Here is a 23,773-nt window from a genome sequence, read left to right on the forward strand (position 1 = left end):
GGCTCAGCAGTGTGGCACACGAGCTTAGTTGCTCCGCAGCATGTGGGATGTGGGATCTTCCCGGACCAGGGCTCGAACCTGTGTCCCCTGCATTGGCAGGCGGATTCTTAACCACTGCACCACCAGTGAAGCCCCAGTAACTTCTTATATGTAGGATTAACCTTTGTTCAAAGGAGTCACCTTGTGAGCCATGGAATTCAGGCTCCCCCTAGTGGCTGTCTGGCAGCAATCAAATTTATACAACTGTCTCTAACATTATTTTCTATTCACATTTTTAAGCCAGATCATTAGCGACATGAAGAAAAAACAGTTCTAGGATTAACCATCACCATAAGGTGTTTTAAGGGGTCAATTTGTTAAATTAAGAATGTGAAAAATGGATAGCAGAGTTCTAAGATATTGCAAACAACTAGAAAAGAGGGAAACATAAGTAGAAGTGACGGTAACCATCACAATACTTAATATAATTATGAGGGAGAAGCAGACTAAACACATTAATTTGACAAGATCTGTACTAGATTCTTTCTTTACTTTCTTTTCTTATACTTTGTCTCATTTTATCCTTCTTCAACCCTGGATTTCACAGATGAGGAAATCTAAGTTTAAGGGATTTAGTATCTATCCCAAGACCAGACTGCTAGTACATAACAGTAGTGTTATACTTGACACACAGTAGTTTTTTTTTTTTTTTTAATATAAATTGATTTATTTATTTTTATTTTTGGCTGTGTTGGGTCTTCATTGCTGTGCCTGGGCTTTTCTCTAGTTGTGGCGAGCAGGGGCTACTCTTCATTGCAGTGCACGGACTTCTCATTGCAGTGGCTTCTCTTGTTGCAGAGCACAGGCTCTAGGCATGTGGGCTTCAGTAGTTGTGACACACGGGCTCAGTAGCTGTGGCTCGAGGGCTCTAGAGCACAGGCTCAGTAGTTGTGGCTCACGGGCTTAGTTGCTGCGTGGTAGAGGGATCTTCCCAGACCAGGTCTCGAACCCGTGTGCCCTGCATTGGCAGGTGGATTCTTAACCACCGCGCCACCAGGGAAGCCCATACACAGTAGTTTTTGATAAGAAAGGCTTTGGGGGGAAAAAAAAAGTGTTTGATAGAATTCAAACTTGGGGAAAAAAAATTAATGTCTAAACATGACCTAGGCCTTCTTCACTATTAAACATGAACCACCACTGCCACACACACACACAAAAAAAGAATGCCTTTGGCCATAATTGCCTTACAAACAAGTTAAACAAGATGTTTTGTACCTAGTTTTTGTAATCTAATAAATTCTCAGCATATTTCAATGAATTAAATTAAAGAAAGTAAAGTTATTCTTATAATAGTGAGAAAAATATGACTAGGTACTTTGTGTATAAATATTTATTAAATGTTTCGAGGTTATTCATTGTCCTTTTAACAGAAGATAGACATTCAAGTTCAGGTCTTCTGTTGGTGTGGTGCTCACTTCATTATATCTAGTTTGCCCCCACCCCCAACCTCGGACTATAATATGCCTCATTTGTTAACGATGATTTAGCTACCCAATAACAACCAACCAACAACCAGCCAGCCTCCCTCCCCACACCCCTCTCTCTCCCCACACACGCACACACAGTTTTCCTTCAATTTCTATCAATTTGGTGCTACTTAATTTAAATCAGTAAAGTAACTGTTATGAATAGAGAAAATTCAAAAGAGGTTGATCTGAAATCGTTTAAGAAGGATGTAACTTGTACATTGTGTACACAAAATATTATTTTTAATCTTTAATTTCCAGATTTGTTTTACATCATATTAAAAAAAAGTTAGTGAACATCTCTATGCTTTTTTTCCTCCACTTTTCCAGGTCTAATTGTCCAAAATGTGGCTCTACTGGTGAAGCTGAAAATGCCAGTTACAGATATAAACTTGCCTTAAAAGTTGCAGAATCAAACAAATTATTTGGTATTACTGTATTTGGAAGCTGCTTAGATGCATTTTTTGGTCTTACAGCCACTGGTTTGCACAGGTAAGAATATTTAAAGAATTCTTTTTCCTAGCTACTACTTTAGTACATCAATAGAATTTGAAGATATGTGGGGTTTTTTTGTTTGTTTTATTTACTTTTGGCTGTGCGGGGTCTTTGTTGCTGCTTGGGGACTTTCTCTAGTTGCGGTGAGTGGGGGCTACTCTTCGTGGCGGCAGGCGGGCTTCTCACTGCAGTGGCTTCTCTCGTTGCAGAGCACAGGCTCTAGGCACGCGGGCTTCAGTAGTTGTGGCACGCAGGCTTCAGTAGTTGTGGCTCGAGGGCTCTAGAGCGCAGGTTCAATAGTTGTGGCGCACGGGCTTAGTTGCTCCACAGCATGTGGGATCTTCCCAGACCAGGGCTTGAACCCCTGTCCCCTGCATTGGCAGGCGGATTCTTAACCACTGCGCCACCAGGGAAGCCCCCGAAGATATGTGTTTTTAAGGTACTATGCATTTAGTAAAAAAGATGATCACTCGACCTCAGATCATCAGTTCATTTAAAAGATAATCAAGTGAGAAATAGAAAGATGTTTATTTCCTGAATACATATTGTGATGATGTTAAACCATGCTCCAACCAAACTGTAATTAGACTATTAAATTACAAAACTCTAATCCAAGTTAGAGAAATATATAATAAGAAAGTAAAATTGTTTCAAACGGAAGGATTATTCAAATCAAGTGGCTAAGGTCTCTTGAGGCGGAAGAAGCTATTTGAAGGAATATTTGCATATCAGAAATTGAATTTTGTCATTTATTTCATTTGCATTGCAGCTTCATCTGCATAGTTTGACCTGTTAAGATGTTCTGAGAATGTAAGGATATATGTAAGCAACTGAAGCTTTTTCTCCCCTTCAATCTTCTGCCCTCCTCCCCTAATACTTAACAGAGGAAATCTCTGTTCATCTCCTTATAGTTGAGAGCAAAGTGATTTGAAGAAAGGGAGGGCCAAGGGACCACAGCCAGGATTGCCAGCGATGAGGAAAGACTTCCCCCTCTGCTTTGAGGATAAGGGTTAAAGATACCAGCACTACTCCCACTGACACTTTTAGAATAATTGCTGGGCCTGATTACTAGGCAGGCATCTACTTTATTAACACTTGATCAGTTGTTTTTGTCTTTCTAGGCTATAGGAACCTAGAGGGAACAAAATACGTAGCTCTTAAAGTCACTTTTTTTTTCCCCCCTGTATGTAACTCAAAAGTTTCATGCTGTATTTTCAAACTAATTGTGTCTTCTGACTTTATGGCAAGTTAAAATTTCAAAGCTTATCTCTTCCCATTTTTTATTTTCTTTCCAATCAAGGTACATTCAAGATCCTAATGAAATTCCAGAAACACTGGACAGTGATGCAACTCAGAACCTATTAACTAAAGCAGTTGAAACTTGCTTTGTTGGACAGAGCTTTATTTTTGGAGTGACGGTAATTGAGACTAGCTTTCTTTTTATTATTATGCTAACATTTCCATTGTAATGAAGTGATTTTAATTTTCTAAATAGTTTTTAGGAGTCATAAGTGTGAGAGCCTGTAGAAGCACTTTAAGCTTTGTAAAAATAGGCTATAGGTGATCTGTTAAAATACCATGTATGACAACTTCCTCTTTCAAAAGTTAGAAGAGCCCCATTCAAATGCATTCAGAGCTTTAAAAATCTAAATTTATTATAAATTCACAAGTGTTACATATTTTGTTTTGATATTTGGTATTTACTATACCCTCTAAATTCAGTTCAGATTCTGTAGTAAAACTTTCGTCAACTCTAGCTTTTTAATCTTATCGATAAAAGGAGAAAGAGGGAACTAACATTGAAGGCAAAGTAACTGAGTGTTGATAACTGTAAGAATAGGTTAGGAAGGATCATCTTAAATAATTATAAAAGTGACTATAGAAAAAGTCTAGAGAATGTGCTGACTGAAGGAGTAATCGCTTTCTGTCTCTTATATGCTAAAGGGAACAAATCAGTATTTTGCCTACACTGCAGTCAGGGTTTTGAAAAGTGAAATACAGCACTTCACAGCTGAACAGTGAGAAAACCCAAAGGGAAGATGAAACCAGGAGCTACAGAGGTTTTCTTTCTTAAAATCTCAGATGGCTCTTTTTCTTCTTTTTTTTTTTTTTTTTTAAAGTGAGAACATTCCTTTAAACACTCAAAGCTTATGGACGCTAATGAGAAATATAATAGTAGTTACCATTTATTGAGCAACTACTATTTGCTAAGCACTCTAGTTTTTTTGTGTGTTATTGCTAATACAGTAATCCTGCATTTTTATCCTTATTTTATAAATGAGAAAACTAAGGCTCCTAATAACTTGTCCAAAGTCCCAACACTAGGAAATTTTAGAACCAAAATTTAAAGACAAGTCTCTTTACTCCAAGGTTTACTTCCCCATAATTTCAATTCCTCTAGCGTTAAACCGTATAACGCTAGAGGAATTGAAATTATGGGGGTGGGGGTTATAGTTGCATCTGTTTTTAACCTTTTAAATCCCTGTTTCACATTTGAGTCAAAGGAAGAAAATATTATTCTGATTTAAATTCATTTACTTCTTTCACAGAATTTTGAAAGCCAACATGGACAAGGTTCAGGTTCCAGTAACCTCTTAGAGCAGTACTCAGACCACAAGAGAAAAGTTAAAGCGCTAGTAGCTTGCCAGATTCTTCTACCAGACCCAGGTGTCGTAGGCTTCACTGTCATTGACTATTTCCATCGGCTTTTGCAGCTTTCTGATATCAGGAAACTTCGCTGTGGCTCCCAGGCACCTAATAGCCACTTACTTGCTTTCGAAAATTCAAATAGCGATGTCAGCAGCATATGTGGCCCTGACAGCAGTTCTTGTTGTTTTGAGTCCCATGGCAGAGATGATTTTTCAGGATTCTGGCAGCTATCACTTGAACTCACTTCCATTGTTTCACAACTAACAGATGATGATGATTTTTCAGCTTCAGAACAAAGCAAGGCCATTGATACTCCTCACCAGAACAGAATGTGCATTTCCTCTGCAGAGGCCACTGGTTCCAATAGCTGCCATGATACCATTCAGGGTTTATGGAGCCCTGTTTCTTATATGGATAAAAAGAGTGCAGCACAAAAGCTGGGTGAAGAACTTGGCTTACAAGCTAATCAGCCAAGTGCTGTTCATAGCAATCATCATGAAATTGGAGTTCCTGGTTCTAATTTATTCCCTTTGAAAGTGCAAGAGCCCCTTGAGCCAAGTAATACAAAATCCTTCCACAGTGCAGTGGAAGTTAAAAATATATATTCCCAGCGTGAGCTAGCATGTCACCAGTATCATGATGTAGATACCCCCGCTAGCTTTCAGGAGAGATCTATGTGTTGTACACCTTCATCACTCAGACTTGAAGAGATAGCTGAGGGTTCTCAGGACTGTGACCTTGAGATCTGGGCTGACCTTCCACTCTCTGAAAGCCTAAACAAATTTCTGGCAGCTATCGAAAGTGAGATTGCTATAACCCAGACAGATGGCAGTAGCAGGAAATGTCATCTAGATAATGACATCAGTAAATTACATGCAGACCACAGCAGGTTTTCCGTGACTCCACAGAGAACTACTAGATCCTTGCATACACCACCTATAGGCTTAAGATCACCACAAGCAACAGTCAAAGCAAACTCCAGCAAAAATAACTTCCTTTCCAACTGTGAAGCAAATCCAAGTCCTAGTGTTCATAAGGAGTCACAACCAGAGAACACAGCAGAGACTGTCTCTATAAGTAGTAGTGAAAGAGGCATTTCTGAAAATCTTCTACCAGATGTTTATCTGTCAGCTCTGTTTCCATCTTCAAAAGGCTCAGGCACAACAGTTACTCTTAAGTCTACCAGAATTCCACCACATGAGGCTGAAATTTCACTTAAGCACGATACTTCAGAGACTGACCATTCTTGTCTCAATAGCAAATATTTTAATGGATGTGGAGAAAAAGCACTATCCGAAATGAGTGAAAAGTTGACAACTTTGAGTTCTAGGAGGTATAATGATGTTTCCAACCTTCACAACTTAGAAAATAAACAATACTGTAGGCGGCCAAAGAACCAGGGTGACAGTTTGACAATTTGCAGGAAACTCACATATCCTTTAGAAGCTCTTTGCAGTATGCCAAATAGAAGTACGAACACATTGAAAGAAATGTCTTATGAACACACTGGTAATAACCTAACACCAAACTGTTCTACTGGTCATGAAGGTTGCTACAATGCTTCTGCTGATCTCTTTGACGATAGTCCTAAAGAAATGGACATGGCAACAGAAATGACCAAAAAGTCACAGGATATTTTGTTACAGTGGGGAAAGTCTTTGGCAGAAAGTCATCATACAGAATCTGATTTTTCATTGAGATCACTCTCTGAAAACTCCAGCCAGTCTTCACAAAAATTATCCTTGCAAAACACATCTGCCTCTCTGTATCCAAAAACATGTCCCTCTCCACCTCATTTTCAGTCAGATTCAGAATATGATTTTGAAGATAGCCAAGACTTTGTTCCATGTTCACAGTCAACTCCAGTTATAGGATTCCACCAAACTAGAATTCATGGAATGACAGGAGCTTTCAAAAAATTACCTGCCTTTTATTTGGACCTTGATGCTAACTATAAAAAGACAAGGATTTCCTCTGTAAATGATGCACAGCAAGCCACCCCTAGCTGTCCAAAAAATATAAAGACACCCAGCCAGAAATCCAGAAGCCCTACTGCATCTAGTATTACACAACCAGAGATCTCCAACAACTGTCCTGTTGCTAAGTACCTTGAAACTGATGTTGATGAATGGGTCCCTCCTACCACACAAAAAGTATTTCCTTCAGAAATGCTTGGATTCCAGGCCGTGGGTCTAAGGAAATGCCCTGCTGCTTATAATTCTCCTGATCAAAAAGAGTTACCAAGAAAAAAACTGAAATATGTCAAACAAAGAACTGATAAATGCTTAATTAAGAAAGAGTTAAATTTGAAGAATATGCTTACAGCAGCAGAACCGAAAACTCCTGACTATAACAGTACAGGGTTAGGCTGGATTTTCAAAGAGTCGGTTTTGGGACTTGGTTCCCATTCAGAAGTCAAATGTTGCCTTGCATTTTCAGAAGACTGGTCACCTTCAGTGCCTGAAACTAAAAGTGCTTGGTCTCCTGAATTGTTCTCATAAAATGTCACCTGAACCCAATTTCTGAGCTTTTAAAGGTAAGTGTGTTTGGAAACTCTTGCCTCCAGTGTCATGGAAAGCGTTCTTACCATTTTGAACACTTGAAGAGAAGCAAATAGAAAAGAGGTGCTGTTGTGCCTTTTTAAATGGGGGGAAGCCATTGTTTTTCCCAGTGTTTTATCCAGAATACTCTGATTTCAGATAATTTGGCACTTTATCTTATATTATTGATTGTACTTATGTATTGTCAGTTTTGCTTGTTGAAAGTATTTGTTAAAATCACACATACATTCAGAAATAAAGCCTTTGCAAACCAAAACTTAAAGTCTTTCTTAATTGTTCAGCTTAGATCAGAAAATGTCTACCATGTATTAAGCCAACTACTGTTCTGAGTTTGTGATACAAAGCTACAACACCACTGATCTCAAAAAAGATTTTAGTCTACTGGGTAAGACAGAAATATAACAGACAATTTCAGTACAATGCAGTAAATGCAATGATAGAAGTTTTTGATGGATATTAAATTTATGTTGCTCTGGGAGCATAGCAGAGAATCAGTTAACCCAGCAGCATCTATGGGCTGGGGATAAGAAGAAAGGTCAATAAACACTTACAATTTAGAGTTAAATGTGAAACTGTCACTATTTTATCCAGTAATTATTTGTTGAATGCTTACTACATGCCAGGCACTATGCTAGGTGCTGGGAATTCAAAACTGAAAGTCAAGCTCCTTACCTCAGAAACTCATGGTCTAGAAGAGTAAACAGTTCTCTGATAGGGAGATAAGCTCAAAGGGCTAATAAGGAGCAAAAATGAAGAATAGTTTCTAGACATTCACGTCCTTAGCAACACCTCAGCTGCACCCTGTAAAAGCTTTGTGTGTCTGGTCAGCTCCCTTTGCCATTCCCCACAGCAACTATTCCAAATCTTCACTCTCTTTGTGCCACCGACCTACCTACTCTTGCCTCGTACTTCATGGAGATCACCTGTATTCCCTTACCTTCCCACACCCATACTTACCCACTCGTCTGTATCGACTCACCCACAACTCTTTTTCCTCTAACCTCAGATATAATGCACACCTCCTATTTAGTGCTAATCTTTCTTTTTGGGCTGTTGATCCATTATACCCATCTTTATCGTCTCGCTCTACTGGCTCTCTCCCCTTCCCCCACTTTTAATTTTGAAAACTTGCAAAACAAAAGTTGAAAGAATGATACAATGTTATAGCATCTATACATACGACCTAGATTCAATTATTTAACATTTTGCCTTTTGTGTATGGGTGTATTTTTTCCATTGTGTCTATAAATATATATAGTTGTTTCTGCTGAACCTTTTTTTTTTTTTTAATTAGCTTATTTATTTTTGGCTGCATTGGGTCTTCGTTGCTGCGCATGAGCTTTCTCTAGTTGCGGCGAGCGGGGGCTACTCTCCATTGCGGTGCACGGGCTTCTCATTGCAGTGGCTTCTCTTGTTGCGGAGCATGGGCTCTAGGCACGTGGGCTTCAGTAGTTGTGGCACACGGGCTCAGTAGTTGTGGCTCACGGGCTCTAGAGCTCAGGCTCAGTAGTTGTGGCACAGGCTTAGTTGCTCCGCGGCATGTGGGATCTTCCTGGACCAGGGCTCGAACCCATGACCCCTGCATTGGCAGGCGGATTCTTAACCACTGCGCCACCAGGGAAGTCCCTTTGCTGAACCTTTTTAAGGTAAGCTGCAGATATGACATTTTACCTTGAAATACTTCAACGTGAGTTTTCTTAAAATAAGGACTTTCTTCTGCATAATTATTGATACAATATCATTATCACACTAAAAACTATAACAGTAGTTCTACAATATTGTCTAATGTTTAGCCCATATTTAAGTTTTTCTACTTGTCCCTAAGTTGTAATTGTTGTCGATGTTGTTTAACCTGGCTAATTTCATATCTCCCACTGTGATTAAAGAGTAGTAATGCAGTTACTATTGAACTATATAGATCTTACCTCTACAGTTCCCTAATGTCATTTATTTAATGCTGGTTACATCTTTACTCATGATGCTGCATCCATTGTGCCACCGTGAGTACTGGCTTCCAGTAACTCTCTCAAATGTTGTTACTCTGCTTCATTGGTGATTACCAAAAATGCAGGTCTTACACACAGTATGCAGGAAAATGTGAATAATAATTCATTTTCTGGTTATATTATATTTAGCATTTGGACTTTTCTAGCATAAACGTAGCGCACATATTCTAACCATGTTTTCTCTTGAACTTTTTAGGCTGTAATTACTGCATTGCCAAACTGTGATCTCTTAGCCACACCCAGGAAGAATAGTCAAGAGGCCCACGGATGGAGCAAGAAGAGTAGTTTCATTTGTGCAAGGAATGCCCATTCCTCCATCAGCATGGGTTAAGCCCAAACCTAGAGAGCACAATGCCACTGTCAATTGGAAATGAGAGGACATTGATTGGAAGAACCATCTGGCATAGCAGAGCAGCAGTCTTAAAAGGCCTCAGATTAGATGGGCCTGTCCTGACACACAGTGCAGAACCTGCAGAGAGGGTAAGGGGACCTCCCTGGTGCCAGTGGTGGGAGGTGGACAGAATTTAAGAACAATGTCACCATCCTCACAAACTTGGTGGCCTACAGACCAAAGACAGTCCCATAGTTGGAACACAGACCAGTGGGAGCCAAAGCACAGACCCACACATACAACTCAATCTCAAGGGTCAATAGTTTGGTAACCCAAAACCCTAAATTCATTCTGTGTCCAATATGAGAGTCACCTAAAAGCACCATTCTGGCAGCTCAGTCTCATACTATTGTGTGAAGGAAATATTGCTTCGGCCAGTAGAAATGGTCCACTCTTCAGACCCAGGGAAATTCCATAGGCACAAGACCCAGAGCTCCTTAGAGCATTTGTTCCACATGAAGAGTAGGTGAGTGGGTTAGAGGGTCAGAGAGTACCTCAAATGGGAGAAATGGCACGTGTCCCAGCATCAAAGTGGGACTTGAAAATCTCAAGAGAGGCATTCTGGCAACCAAGTCTACGTGGGGACCAGATCCAGGCTTAGGGTGCCTTCCTTAGTCCCAGGAACTGGAGGTGAATTTAGAAAATCTTGAGGAAGACACTCTAAATCATCAGTCTCCCTGAAGCATGGGGCTGGGGCAGGGTCCTTTCTTACTCAGGTCTTAGAGATGCTGTCTGATCATCCCCTCTTATTATCCTTGACTGCTTCATTTGCCTGCCTTTTAAAAGATGGTGCCTCTAAGTGTTCCGTTATTGGCCCTTCTGTTGAAAACCCGAATGAACTTTTTGGCCAACCCAATACATGTACTCTTTGGTTGAATTTATCCACTCATCTATAGTTACCACCCATAAGCTGTTTAATTCAAAGTCCGTCTTTTATCTAGACTCTCCTGAGACCAAATTTGTATGTTAGTGTTTTATTATTCAGCTCAAAATGTTTTATAATTTCCATTTGGGTTCTTTGACCCATGAATTTTTTACAAATGTATTTCTTCATTTCCAAACAGAAAGGATTCTTCCCTAGCTATCTCTTTATGAATGATTTCTACCTGAATTACACTGTGGTCAGAAAAATTATTCTATATTATTTCAGTCCTTTGAAATTTGTTGAGACATTTAATTATTGAAAGAGGGATTTTTAAATCTCCCTCTATGATTGTGAATATGTATATTTCTCCTTTTAGTTCTATCAATTTTTATTTCATTTTGAGGCTATGTTATTAGACACAAATTCAATCTTGTGTCTTCCTGATGGACATGGGGAAAGTCCCATTTCATTGCTATTAATGCTTTTTGTCCTAAAATCTAATTGTTATTACTGTACTACATTAGTTTTGTCTTGGTTAGTGGGTTTTGTTTTTGTTTTTCATTTCTCTTTTATTTGTTTATTTATTTGTTTATTGGCTGCATTGGGTCTTAGTTGCTGCGCACAGGCTTTTCTGTAGTTGTGGCAAGCAGGGCTACTCTTCATTGTGGTGCGCAGGCTTCTCGTTGCAGTGGCTTCTCTTGTTGCGGAGCGTGGCCTCTAGAGCGCGCAGGTTTCAGTAGTTGTGGCTCGTGGGCTCTAGAGAGCAGGCTCAGTAGTTGTGCCCCACAGGCTTAGTTGCTCGGTGGCATGTGGGATCTTCCTGGACAAGGGATCAAACCCATGTCCCCTGCATTGGCATGCGGATTCTTAACCACTGTGCCACCAGGGAAGTCCCTCATTTCTCTTTTAAATCTTTCTGTATCTTTACGTCTTAGAAATGTTTCCTGTAAACCTCATATAGTTTGGTTTTGTTTTATTGTCCAGTTTGACAGTCTTTGTCCTCTAGCTGGAATATTTCATCCATTAACAATTAATGTAATAATTTAAATATATTTGAGTTTATCGTATTTCATGCTTCCTGTTTATCCTGTCTATTCAATGTTTCATGTCTTCTCCTTTCTTTCTTTTTCTTATAATCCTTTCCCAAAGACCTTAAATCTTTTTAATCCATTTACTATTTCTTTTAATTATGTTTGTCATAAGTTTTAATTCTGTATTTTTAACTCCACAAGATATAGTTTCTATAGTCAGTTTTTTATATTTGTTTTTTTGTTTTTGTTTTAGATTTACCCACATATTTACCATTCTCTTTGCCCTTCAATTTATGTTTTATCCCAGATCTTATATCACTTTCCTTTGGTCTGAAATAAGCCCTTCAGAATTTTTTTTTTCTTTAACTTTTATCTATGTAGTTTTTTCTTTTTCTCCAGAGTTGTTTTTTGAGTTTTGAGTGTCCCAGCTTTGGCAGTTTACTGTTTATTTATTTGGTTGCTCCAGGTCTTTGGTTGGGGCAGGCGGGCTCCTTAGTTGCGTGTGGTATGCATGTGGGATCACCAGCAATCAAACCCAGGCCCCCCTGCATCAGGAGCACAGAGTCTTAATGACTTTGCCACCAGGGAAGTCCCCAGAATTATTTCTTCTGTTGAGATTTTCTTGATGGAAAACTCAGGTTTTTTGAATTTGCATATTTATTTATTTGTTTGAAGATGTCTTTATTTTCACTCTCAATCTTTTTTTTTTTTTTTTGGCCACTCCACACAGCTTGCAGGATCTTAGTTCCCCAACCAGGGACTGAACCTAGGCCACAGCAGTGAAAGCACCAAGTCCTCACCACTGGACCACCAGGGAATTCCCAATTTTCACTCTCAATCTTGAAAGATATTTTCTCTGGGTGTAGAATTCTAGGGTAGGGGTTATTCTCTTTCCACTCACAATGCCATTCAACTGTCCCTGGCTCTCATTGCTGTTGAGAAATCAGCTAACTGCCTTTTTTTTTTTTTTTTTTTTTTTTTAAGTAATCTGATATTTTTCTTTCTGGATATTTTTATTCTGTCTTTAGTGTTCCTCAGTTCTATTAATGATGTGTTGAGATATAGATTTCTTTTTTTAATTCTTCTTGAGATTCATTAAGTTTACTGAATCTGTGCATTAGTGCCTTTCACCAGTTCTAAAGATTTCTCAGCCATAATCTTAAAATATTGCCTCTACTCCATTCACTCTCATTTGAGAATTCCAATTAAACGTGTTATGTATTCTCACTCTTTCATTTCTCTTAACCTTTCCTTGATTGTTTTCCCCTTTATATCTGTTTGTGCTGCATTCTATACAATTTCTTCTGACCTCTTCATCTGTGTCTAATCTACTTTTCTACCTACCCATTGAGTTTTTCTTTCAAAAATTATATATTTTCTGAAAGCTGGATTTTTTTTTTTCAAATTTGCTAGATCACATTTTAAAGTCTTCTTTTTCCTCTAGACACTTTCAGGTTTATCTGTTACTGCTTTAAACACAGTAAGCATAGTTGTTTTATATTCTGTGCTTGACAATTTCAGTAACTAAAGTCTTGATAGGTCCCTATTGTCATTTTTTTTCTGCTGGTTCTCACTCATAGTGCCATGTTCCTTGAGGCCTAGTTTAGCTGGAGCTACTTGTTTTCTTTGGAAAATTATTCATGAGAATTCTGAGGCCTAAGAAAATGCTTTCTGGGGAAGGATTTCCATTTGCTTCTGCCAAGTGCCTGCAATCACTACCGGTATAAAACAACTTAAACTAAATTCATATTTGAGGGCTTTTTATTTTTTTAATTTATTTTATTGAAGTATAATTGATTTATAATGTTGTGTTAATTTCTACTGTGAGAGTTTTTTATATCTGCCAAATGAGCTGAATTTGGGTTGCTAAATCATACAGGGGTCAGATTATGGCTATAACTTCTTAGGGACTGTTTCCTTCCTCCACTGCTGAGGGTTTATATCTGATTCCCCCTACACTGAAGACCTTCTGAGGTCCTGCCTTAATGGGCAATTCCTAATCCTATTAGATTCCTTACCATGAGCAAGTTATCTTCTGTCCCCCATACCTCACACAACAATGAAAACTGAGTTAAGATTGTCCCCTAAGCATTTTGTCCATCTTTTATGGCTGAATTATTTGTGACTGTATTACAGTATTTGACCTGCCATGAATTATCATTTAATAATAAATGTCCCAGGATTTTTACTCCTTTTAGATGATTAAAAAAAAAACTACCCTCAAAGTTGCAGCTACCTTATTAGACTGTTAAACAGTTATTAAATTTCTAAATATTGGATCTCATCAGTTCTTAGCATTTTAGACCTGGAGGGGACCTTGGAAAACATCTGAATCAGTGGTTCTCATCCATAGGCTGCTCATTTAAATCACTTGGGACCTTTTAAAACCCTATTGATGCCTAGATCTCATCCCAGACCAGATTTATCAGAATTTGTGAGGGTAAATCTCACATATCAGTAGTTTTTTTAAACTCTCCAGGTGATTCTAATGTGAATCCAGGGTTAAAAAGCACTGGTCTAAGCCTCATAGATGAGGAAACCGAGACCCGAAGATGCTAAAAGTCTTCCCAAAATTCACATTTACATAAGGTTGAGGTTAGAACGTGAAGTACCCTAACTCTTACTCCAGGACTCTATTACCCCATTCTGCCTCCTTTATTATTGAATACTAAATAAAGATTGGCAACAACATTTCTTTTAATTCAAGAATTCATACAACAAACATCATGTGTTTTCTGGGTACTTGTCACTAATGATAGGATGATTAAATAGAAAAACACTCTGGAAACTTAAGGTTAGAGAAAAGCTGATGGAAAACTAGAAGGATTATCTAGTTAGCATTTGTTCTTTAAAGTCACTGCCTAGTCTGGATCTTCTGCCTAAGGTGCAATGAAATGTTTTGGTTATAATTTAATACCAGGGGCAAAAAAACCTGTCTTCCATTAAAACTGATATGCTTTATTTTCTAATAATGAGAACTGCATCCTTGACTGTTTTTCCTTTTTCTTGTAAAGTATTCCAAACCAAACATGATGCTCAGTTATAACCACTGTACTGGGTCTTATGGTTTGCTCCCTCCTTTTAAGTGATCTGAATTTTATTTCCATTTTTATTAACATTATGGCATAAGTGCCCTTTATTATAAAAATGCCTTATATTAGTTTTGAAAGGAAGTGGTGAAGTAAATTTTTATATATAAATTTAAAAACCAACCTCAATTCATTAATAGACTGTACCATTTAATGAGTAAAATATATGTAAACTGCTGTTTTTTATTTCCCTAGAGTGTTTACCAAGGAAAACATACAATATAGACTCCTAAATTTATCTAAGGGAGAGATTTTAGATACACGGTTTTCTCAATCAGCATTATTCATTTTATAGATTTCTTTGATAATTATCAGTTGTGAAAGTCATATCTATACCTATTAGATGACTGATTATGTATGCATACGTACCAGAATCTAATGTGATACCACGGCCAACCAGACTTTTCTTTTAGCTGCTGGTCTTTAAAGAGTCAATAACCATTTCTTCATAACCATAACTTATGTGGCAGACCTTTGTTAGATTCTATCATTCATTAAAAGTATTCAGCAAATTGTTTGTTGAGTTCCAGAATGTACCTGGCACTGTGCTAGGTTTAAGATAACTGCTATCAAGAAGCTCACACTCTAATACATTATGTCACATACATTCTATCATTTAGCTTTCATTCAATCCTGTGAAATAGGTATTGTTATCCCCATAGCCTCTACTATCTTATCTGTAAAACAGAAATAATACCTCTTAAAGCTACTATGAGAGTTAAATAAGACAGTAAGTGTGGAACATGGTTCCTGCCATCAAATTCAGTGTTCTTTCTACACCACCACACCTTCCAATACCAGAATTTTCTGTTTGCTTTCACCTACCCCTTTATTCTTCGATACCATTTTGAATTAGCATCTGCTCTATGGTTGTAATTCCTTTACCCAGTTCCAATTCCTCACCTCCACAATGGCTTCTTCCCATCTTTCTCCCTCTATTAAAATCCAATCCTTTTCTGACCCCTTGCTTCCCCCTTGCAACCCAAAGTATTTTTGGAAATAATCCCTTATCACTGATTCATTGTTGATGGCAATGTAATTGGTATGAATTCTGTGTAAGATAATTTGGCATTATCTATGAAAATTATAAAAGCATTTCCACTTATAGGAAGTTATCCCACAATTATATTCATATATAAAGAAGTATTAAAGAAAGATATTCCATTAGCATTGTTTTTAATAGCAAAATAGTGAAACAAATAACCATCAACATTTATAAATGGTTTTATATGTGTAGAATATTAACTGGAAGGATACACAAAAACCAGTGAAAAAAGTTTAAAAGAAGTGAAAATCAGAGTATATGGCATTATATGTATACACGTACACATATATACACATATAGACATATATACATGTATATCTTTCACGAGTATAATGATACTTTAAACACTAGGTGCCCTCAAATGATGATAGAGAACCAATTCATTATCTTGAAAACTGATAAAAACAAAGGGAAAGAATTAAACATTTATCTTAATTTTCTTATATAAACTGTACCGTTGGATAACCAAATAGCTGTAGGGAAGTTCTCCTTATAAAGACTCCAACTAATACATTTCATAAATGATAGAAATGGAATATAACCATTTTGCAATCCCCAATGAATAATGGATGTGCTCATTGAGCATCAATGGCTGCTAATATTCCAAAAAGAGACAAGGAACACCTGTCTATTTACTAGATGAGTTGCTGCCTGATTCATGAATCATTCAATAAAGCCAGTTAGATCTTCAAAAAAACCAAAAAGACAAGATATTATATGCTTCCAGATGAAAGAATATATCACTTCCTTTAATCTTGCCAAAGGTATTGAACCTGAGTCTAATCTTGCCTCTGTATCTAGCTGTCAATTTGCAAAATACACAACTGACAAAAGAACATGCAGACCTACACCAATAAAAATGAAATCAGCAAAATCCAGACTAGGAAACTGCATATCAGACAATGCATGTTCTTCAACAGATGATTTTAAGGAAAAGAAAAAGATGGAGGAGGAGCCTGTAAATCATTTAAAAGGCACATGAAATTTTTTTTAAATGGGCAAGACTAAACTCCAGTGCCTTGAGATGCACACTTGTGTATGTCAATTCCTTGATCACTATGAAAGTCAAGACAGTTTCTTTGAGAAGGAGAGGAGATTCAGGAGTGGTTGGCAAAGTTCTATTTCTTGACTCAAATACAAGTGTGTTTACCTTATAATAGTTTACTAAATGATACACTTGTTTTCCTGCATTCATGTTTTAGTTTATATTTTTTAATGTTTTAAAAATAATTGAAAAGAATGTAAGTAGGTGCGTTGTAATGAGGGAAACAAAAGGCGCAGACAGGTGGAGCATCTCTCTCTGGGCCAGTCCTCATAGTTATTTTACATACTTTGTCATTTACAGAAGTCAAGTAATTCACTCAAGGCCAAGGCCACATCACTAAGTGGCAGAGCCAAAGCTCTGATTTTTCCAGTGCACTGCACCGCCTCTCAAGCCTTAGGGGGAATGTTGCATGAGCCCTCACCTCTTAGGACAGGCATTTCTCTGTGAGACAGCTTCTGCCTTCTTGTTGACCAGTGGCTGCAGCCACTTGAATAATTTAAGGTTGAAGGCAGGTGAAGTATTCTGCACTGTTTTTATCTGATCCATCACTTGCACTTTCAGCCTAAATTAATTTGTGATGTGATAAGAGAAAATTATCTCCATGGGAGAGAAATGAACTCACCTATAAAAATCTTGCCTTTTCCCTAATAGGATTCAATCTGTTTCCTGCAGTTCCCTTTAGGTGCCAAGCTGAAGTGTATGACTGCTTGGCCTATCTCCCTTCATCACAATTCCTTCACCGGCCGAAGAATTTTCTGCTAACTAGAGCTACCAGCTCTGCCAAGAGCCAAGTGTTTGTCCATCCCTTGCCTGCCTTGGGTGGGAAATGATAACTCACGACATTGCAAATCCCAGGGCTGACCAGTGGCTTTTTCATTTTGTATACAGCAAGTACAAGGGCTCAGGGCCTGGGTTGATAGGCACAACAGCACCTGTAATTAGATCCAGGTGCTATATACACTGGCTATTGACTATGACTCCAATAATTACAAAGTCACCAACCAAAATAGATGTTAACAAAGATGGCTAAAACAGAGACCTAAAAATCAGCAGGAGCTGGAGAAGCATTTTCCCACTCTTTGAAGATCTAAGCTTAAGATACATGTGTTTGGTAAAATAGGCATTTTTTCAGCAGGCCTTAACCAGATTACTTGTCTCAGGGCTTGCAGTTTGGCTGGTATCAGATGAAGGGATTCATTGAAAGCATAAGCTTAATGGACATGATTAAGTTAACTGGAGTCAATAAATGCCATTGACAGTATGTTACAACTCTCCTAGATCTTGGGGTATTTCTTATGTAACAAAAGGGGAAGTGGGTATGGTAACTCTCATATTGAACCTGTAACTAAGCAGCCAATCAGCCCAATTAACTAATACAATCTGCTGTAGATTGAATGTTTGTGTCCCCCCCACCCCCCGAAATTCATATGTTGAAACCTAATCCCCAAAGTGATGATGTTTGGAGGTAGGGTCTTTGGGAGATGATTAGGTCATGAGGGAAAAGCCCTATTAAAGAGGTCACAGAGAGCTCCCTCACCCCTTGTGCCATGTGAGAACACAGTGAAAAGATGGCCATCTATGAACCAGGAAACATACCCTCACCAGATACCAAATCTGCAGGCACCTTGATCTTGCAGCTTCCCGAACTGAGAGATAAATTTCTGGTGTTTATAAGCCATCCAATCTATGGAATTTTGGTATAGCAGCCTGAAGAGACTAAGACACCATCTCTCAATGGTCTGCTAGATGACTAATTTTTATTTCATATATGTAGTGTTATTTATCATGTGCCTGTTATATGCCAGACACAATGGCACTTGTATTATTTCATTTAATCCTCAGAGTAGCACTAGTATTGGCTCAATTTTAAAGAAGAGAAAATTGAGGCACAGAGATAAAATAACTTGTTCAAGGCCACAACCAGTATATGGTAGAGCTAGGGTTCAAACATAGGTCTTTTGTCCATGCTCTTCCCACAAATGCTAAGGCAAAGATTGCTAACAGCCTACCCTAATATCCATTCTCTGCTTCTTCCTTTGTAATAAAACCTCTATCTTATTCAGGAGAGAAATATGCCCTATTGAAAGACTGTATTTCCCCGCCTCCCTGGCAGGTCAAGTTCTGGCCACAAAGATATAAATGGAAATGTTGCATGGAACTTCCAAGAAGTTTCCTTAGAATGAAGGGATCAAGCCCTTCTTCCTCCTTCCTTTCTCTTTCTTCCTTCCTGCTGCTGAGACTGGGACGTGATGGCTAGGCCTCTAGCAGCCATCTTGGACAGGAAGGTGATCTTGAAAATAGAGGCCAGAATGAGAGAGAGCCCAAGTCACTGATAATACCATGAAACCACAGTACTACCCGTTCCAGGCTTCCAACCTCTAGACTTCTTTCACATGAGAAAAAGAAAACCCTGCCTTGTTTTCTCAGGTTTATTATTATATGTAACCAAATATGCCACATATATCTGTATTTCACCCACATTTTGCCTTGCACAATTATCTAAAGCTAAATAATTCTGCTCTCGATGCCCACTAATTAGTAAAACAGCTGTCTGTGGCTCCAGGTTGTTTAACTCTTTATTAAAAAGGCCCAAAGAGAAAAGAACTCACATTTGTATGCCTTCTATGTGTTAGGTACCCATATATATTACATTATTTCACATTCTCACTATCTCATTCCATGATCATTCCCATCAGTGCTAATATATCCTGCTTTAAAAACAAAACTCTTTTTTGACTTCATGTTCCTCTCAACACCCCTTATCAGCAAAAACTCCTTAAAAGATTTATATTATAGCCACTGTTCATCTCTCTTCTGATTCTCCTGAACCCAAGCAAGGCATTCTCTCATCCCCATCACTCTGATAAAATAACTCTTTCAGCATCACCCATGACCTTCACCCTTGCTAACTCCGTGGTCATCTCTTAGTCCTTGTCTTTCTTAATATATTAGCAGCATTTGACACAGGTGATTGCATCCTCCTTGAAATACTTTCTTCATGAGGCTTTCAGAATACCACCCTGTTTTCTTCCTGTTTCACTGGTCATGTGTTCTGTCCCTTGCTGGTTCTTTCTTTTCCCTGACTAAGTGTTGGAGTGCTCCAGGGTTCAGTCCTCAGTCCTCTTTTCCACTTATATTCACTTCTTTGGTGACATCAAACAGTTTTATGACTTTCAGACTTTGTGGTATCAGCTCCCAAATTTCTACCTCCAGCCTGATCTTCCCAAATTTCAGAAACATATATATAGCTGCCAACTCAATATCTCTATTTGGATATCAAGTAGACATCTCAAACTGGATGGGTCCTAAACCAAGCTCCTGGTTCACCCTGCCCGCCATAACTACTCCTCCAACAGTGTTTTCCTTATAAATGTCAGTAAAACACTACCAGTTGCTTAAGCCAAAAACTTCAGTGTCATCCTTGACTCCTCTTTCTCTACATCTAAACCATGAGCAATGGGAATTCCCTGGTGGTCCAGCGGTTAGGACTCCGTGTTTTCACTGCCAAGGGCCAGGGTTCAATCCCTGGTCAGGGAACTAAGATCCCACAAACTGCTGTGCAGGGCGGCCAAAAAAATAAAACAATAATAAATAAACAAACAAACCATGAGCAAGACCTGTAGGCTCTATCTTTAAAATATATACAGAATCCATGCTTGAGGGCATTAAAAATTATTTGAAACTTTTTAGATATGATTATAATATTATTGTCTTTTAACTTCTTTTAGTGATACATTCTGAAGTATTTTTAGATGAAATTACATGATATGTGGGCCTTGCTGCAAAACAATACAGAATGGAGAAAATGGGAATATAGAAGAAACAAGATTGATCATGAGTTGATAATTGTTGAAGGTGAGTGATGTGTACATGGAGGTTCATTATATCAATACTAGTCTACTATGTTTTACCTATGTTTGACATTTTCTATAATAAAAAGTTAAATAGTTCTCATCACACACACAAAAACTTGTTTCTGTGTGTGGTGATGGATGTTAACTAGCATTATTGTGGCAATCATTTTGCAATATATACATGTGTCAAATCATTATGTTGCACACCTGAAACTAATACAATGTTATATGTCAATTATAGCTCAATTTTTTAAAAATATGAGTAGCTCTATTTTTTAGTATTTTATTTTTAATTTTTTTAAAAAAATTTATTTTTTTAATTTATTTTATTTTTGGCTGTGTTGGGTCTTCAATGCTGCACACGGGCATTGCAGTGAGCGGGGGATGCTCTTCGTTGCAGTGCATGGGGCTTCTCAATGCAGTGGCTTCTCTTGTTGCAGAGCATGGGCTCTAGGCGCGCAGGCTTCAGCAGTTGTGGCACGTGGGCTCCGTAGTTGTGGCTTGCAGGCTCTAGAGCGCAGGCTCAGTATTTGTGGCACACGGGCTTAGTTGCTCCGCGGCATGTGGGATCTTCCCGGACCAGGGCTTGAACCCATGTCCCCTGCATTGGCAGGTGGATTCTTAACCACTGCGCCACCAGGGAAGCCCCAGCTCAATTAAAAAAAAAAAAAAAAAAGTTAAATAAAATATAGCCAGAATAGGAGCACTTCCCACAATCTCCACACCTACTCCCATGTCCCAGGCCGCCTTCTTTCACCTGGATTATAGCAGTGATCTCCTTAAATAGTCTCCCTGGTACTGCCTTTGCCTGTTTATAATCTACCCTCAACAGGGCAGCAGGGTGATCTTGTTAAAATATAAGTAAAGTCACTCCTCTACTCAAAACCCTCCAAAGGCACCAGCTCACTCTAAGTCTAAAAACAAAAGTCTTTGCAATGGACTCGAAAGTGCAATGATCCATGCCACCACTCCCCTCAAACCTTTGCCCCTCACTTTTTCATTTTGTTTTAGCCTTGTTGGCATCCCTTTGCCTTGAGGCCTTGGTACATTCTGTTCCCTCTGCCTAGAACACTTTTCACCAAAATACATACACCATTCACTCTGTCACTTCTTTCAGGTCTACTATTAAATGACATGTTATCAATGAGGGCCTCCCTTAACCACCTTATATAACATATCAACACTCTACCATCACTGCTTCTCTCCTTGCCCAGGTTCATTTTCTCCATACTAATTATCACCACCTGACATTATTATGTATTTCTTTATTTTCTACCCCTCCCATGCTAAATCAATTCCATGAAAGTAAGTTGTTTTAGTTTTGTTTCTTTAAACTTTGTTCACTGCTATAGTTTCTGTGACTAGAACACTACTTGGGACATAGTAGGTGCTTGATAAATAAATGAATACCAGTGTTGAGACCCTCATTTTATAATGAGGAAACTGAGGTAAAAAGAGGTTAAATAACTTGCCTAGAATGCTTTCCATGTTCAAAGCAGGGTCTTAATCTTTGTCTTCTATACCAGTGCACTTTTTTTTTTTTTTTTTTTTTTTTTTTGCCACACGGTGTGCAGGATCTTAGTTCCTTGACCAGGGATCGAACCTGTGCCCCCTGCAGTGGAAGCACAGAGTCTTAACCACTGGACCGCCAGGGAAGTCCCTACCTGTGCACTTTCTACTCCAAAAGTGCTGAAAATATTTCACTAGTTTACAATCAGGATTAAATGTAAATATGAACATCAGTAAACTTTATAGAATTTTAGGCCACTTACAAGTTGTTAGTTCTTGTGGTTTCATCTTTAAGATCAAAGTCAGAAAGACTAGCCTGTTTCCTCAAGCTTATTTTTATCTAGATGTGAAAATACAACTATTCTCTGGGAAGCCTGAATAAATTCCAAGTATTAAAATTTAGATAGTCTGTCTTATGTTACTAATATGTGGTTTCCTGCAAGTAATGGAAATAAGATATTTTGGTTCTTGAAATCTTCAGAGGTGAGCACCTGGCCAAAAGCACAGCCACATGATTGTGGTTTAAAAATAGCTCCAGGTTTCATCTCTCAGCTGCAGATGTGTTTGGGAGTATATAGATAGCATATAGCAGGCAGAGTCTGCCAGTCAGAATATGTGAAATAATTGAGTAAATTAATGGCAGTGATCCTCAAGTTTTTTCAAAACACTGATTTCCAATTTGCCAAAGAATTGTGTATCTGAATCATTACATTGCCCAAATGAGAAACACAATGACCTAAACATTTAGATATTTGGGGAATAAACCACATTTATAATTTTCTTCCAGTGATCTGTACTGATTTGTACATGAATAAGCATTTAAAAATTCTATTCGAGTTTGCAATTTGTTCCATTTAACTAATGGAAAAAACCGATGCGCAAGTTGAAATAAACTTGTGAAAATTCCCTTGATGGGAAAAAAAAAAAAAAAACAGAATGAAAACACTTAAGAGTCAAAGTTTCTCCTCCAACTGGTGGTATTTGCCTCCCAGTCTTTGCTGCTTACGACTAACTAGGTCATATTAGAATCATATGAAATTGCCAATATCTGACTGATTTTGACCTAAAAAACACAATTTCACATGATTCAAATTAATAATAATAGAACACTTAAAAACCACAGGATATATAAATTCAGAAGAGAAATTCCTGCAAACACATCTTTTTAATAAACGTGTTAAAAGAGCAAAATTGAGTCTCATGCCAACTGCTGAGAAGCTATCATTGGACAAAAACAAAATTATAGTAAGTGATTTTGCAAAGCCCAATATTTACGAATGTTAATGTCAAATAAGGTTACAGATTGCCTATGCTCAGTTAACTAAAGAACACCAGGCCAGGGAGCCCAAAGTCATAGTGCGATTCCTTTTTATCCTGTTAACTCTACCATGCTCCATGACCCACTGTACTCAGTCTTAATCGAGGATATTTGTCTCTCAAATGCATATCGCAAGGCAGAGTGAGAGGCAAGAGGTGAAGTGGGGATGAGTTTCAAGAAAAGGTGCAAATCCGTGACTCCTGCAGTGGAGGTGAGAGACAGCTAAAAGATTCCTGCACCTACCCTATAGTATATGCTCAATAAATGGTGAATGAATGAATGGGTGAATGAATTAGTGCCTTATTAGTAATGCATAAGTAGTCTCATTCCTAATTATGAAGGATAATATTTTAAATGATATCTCTAAAAAAATAGAACCATATAATGTGTTTTAGCTGGAAGGTGTCTTA

The 23,773-nt window shown here is 38.2% G+C and overlaps 1 protein-coding gene and 1 long non-coding RNA gene across 7 annotated transcripts in view; both read left to right on the forward strand.

Annotated features, from left to right (window-relative positions):
* Positions 1-22,988, forward strand: part of DDIAS (DNA damage induced apoptosis suppressor) — a 36,084-nt gene extending 13,096 nt beyond the window's left edge. For 4 of the 6 annotated variants that reach the window (XR_014231766.1, XR_014231767.1, XR_014231769.1 and 1 more), the window contains 5 exons: positions 1,836-1,997; positions 3,301-3,418; positions 4,550-8,856; positions 9,413-9,696; positions 20,411-22,988. Coding sequence is in view for 1 of the 6 variants with exons in the window: in XM_082343314.1 (XP_082199440.1) it covers positions 1,836-1,997; positions 3,301-3,418; positions 4,550-7,150 (2,881 nt within the window). In the remaining 5 variants the exon portion in view is untranslated. The remainder of the gene's footprint in view (positions 1-1,835; positions 1,998-3,300; positions 3,419-4,549; positions 8,857-9,412; positions 9,697-20,410) is intronic. The other 2 variants (XR_014231768.1, XM_082343314.1) reach the window with 2 other exon arrangements.
* Positions 1-23,773, forward strand: part of LOC309606392 — a 182,681-nt gene that overhangs the window by 51,338 nt on the left and 107,570 nt on the right. The window lies entirely within an intron of this gene.

This window comes from Balaenoptera borealis, assembly GCF_965194805.1.
Source record: "Balaenoptera borealis genome assembly, chromosome: 11".
Taxonomy (NCBI): domain Eukaryota; kingdom Metazoa; phylum Chordata; class Mammalia; order Artiodactyla; family Balaenopteridae; genus Balaenoptera; species Balaenoptera borealis.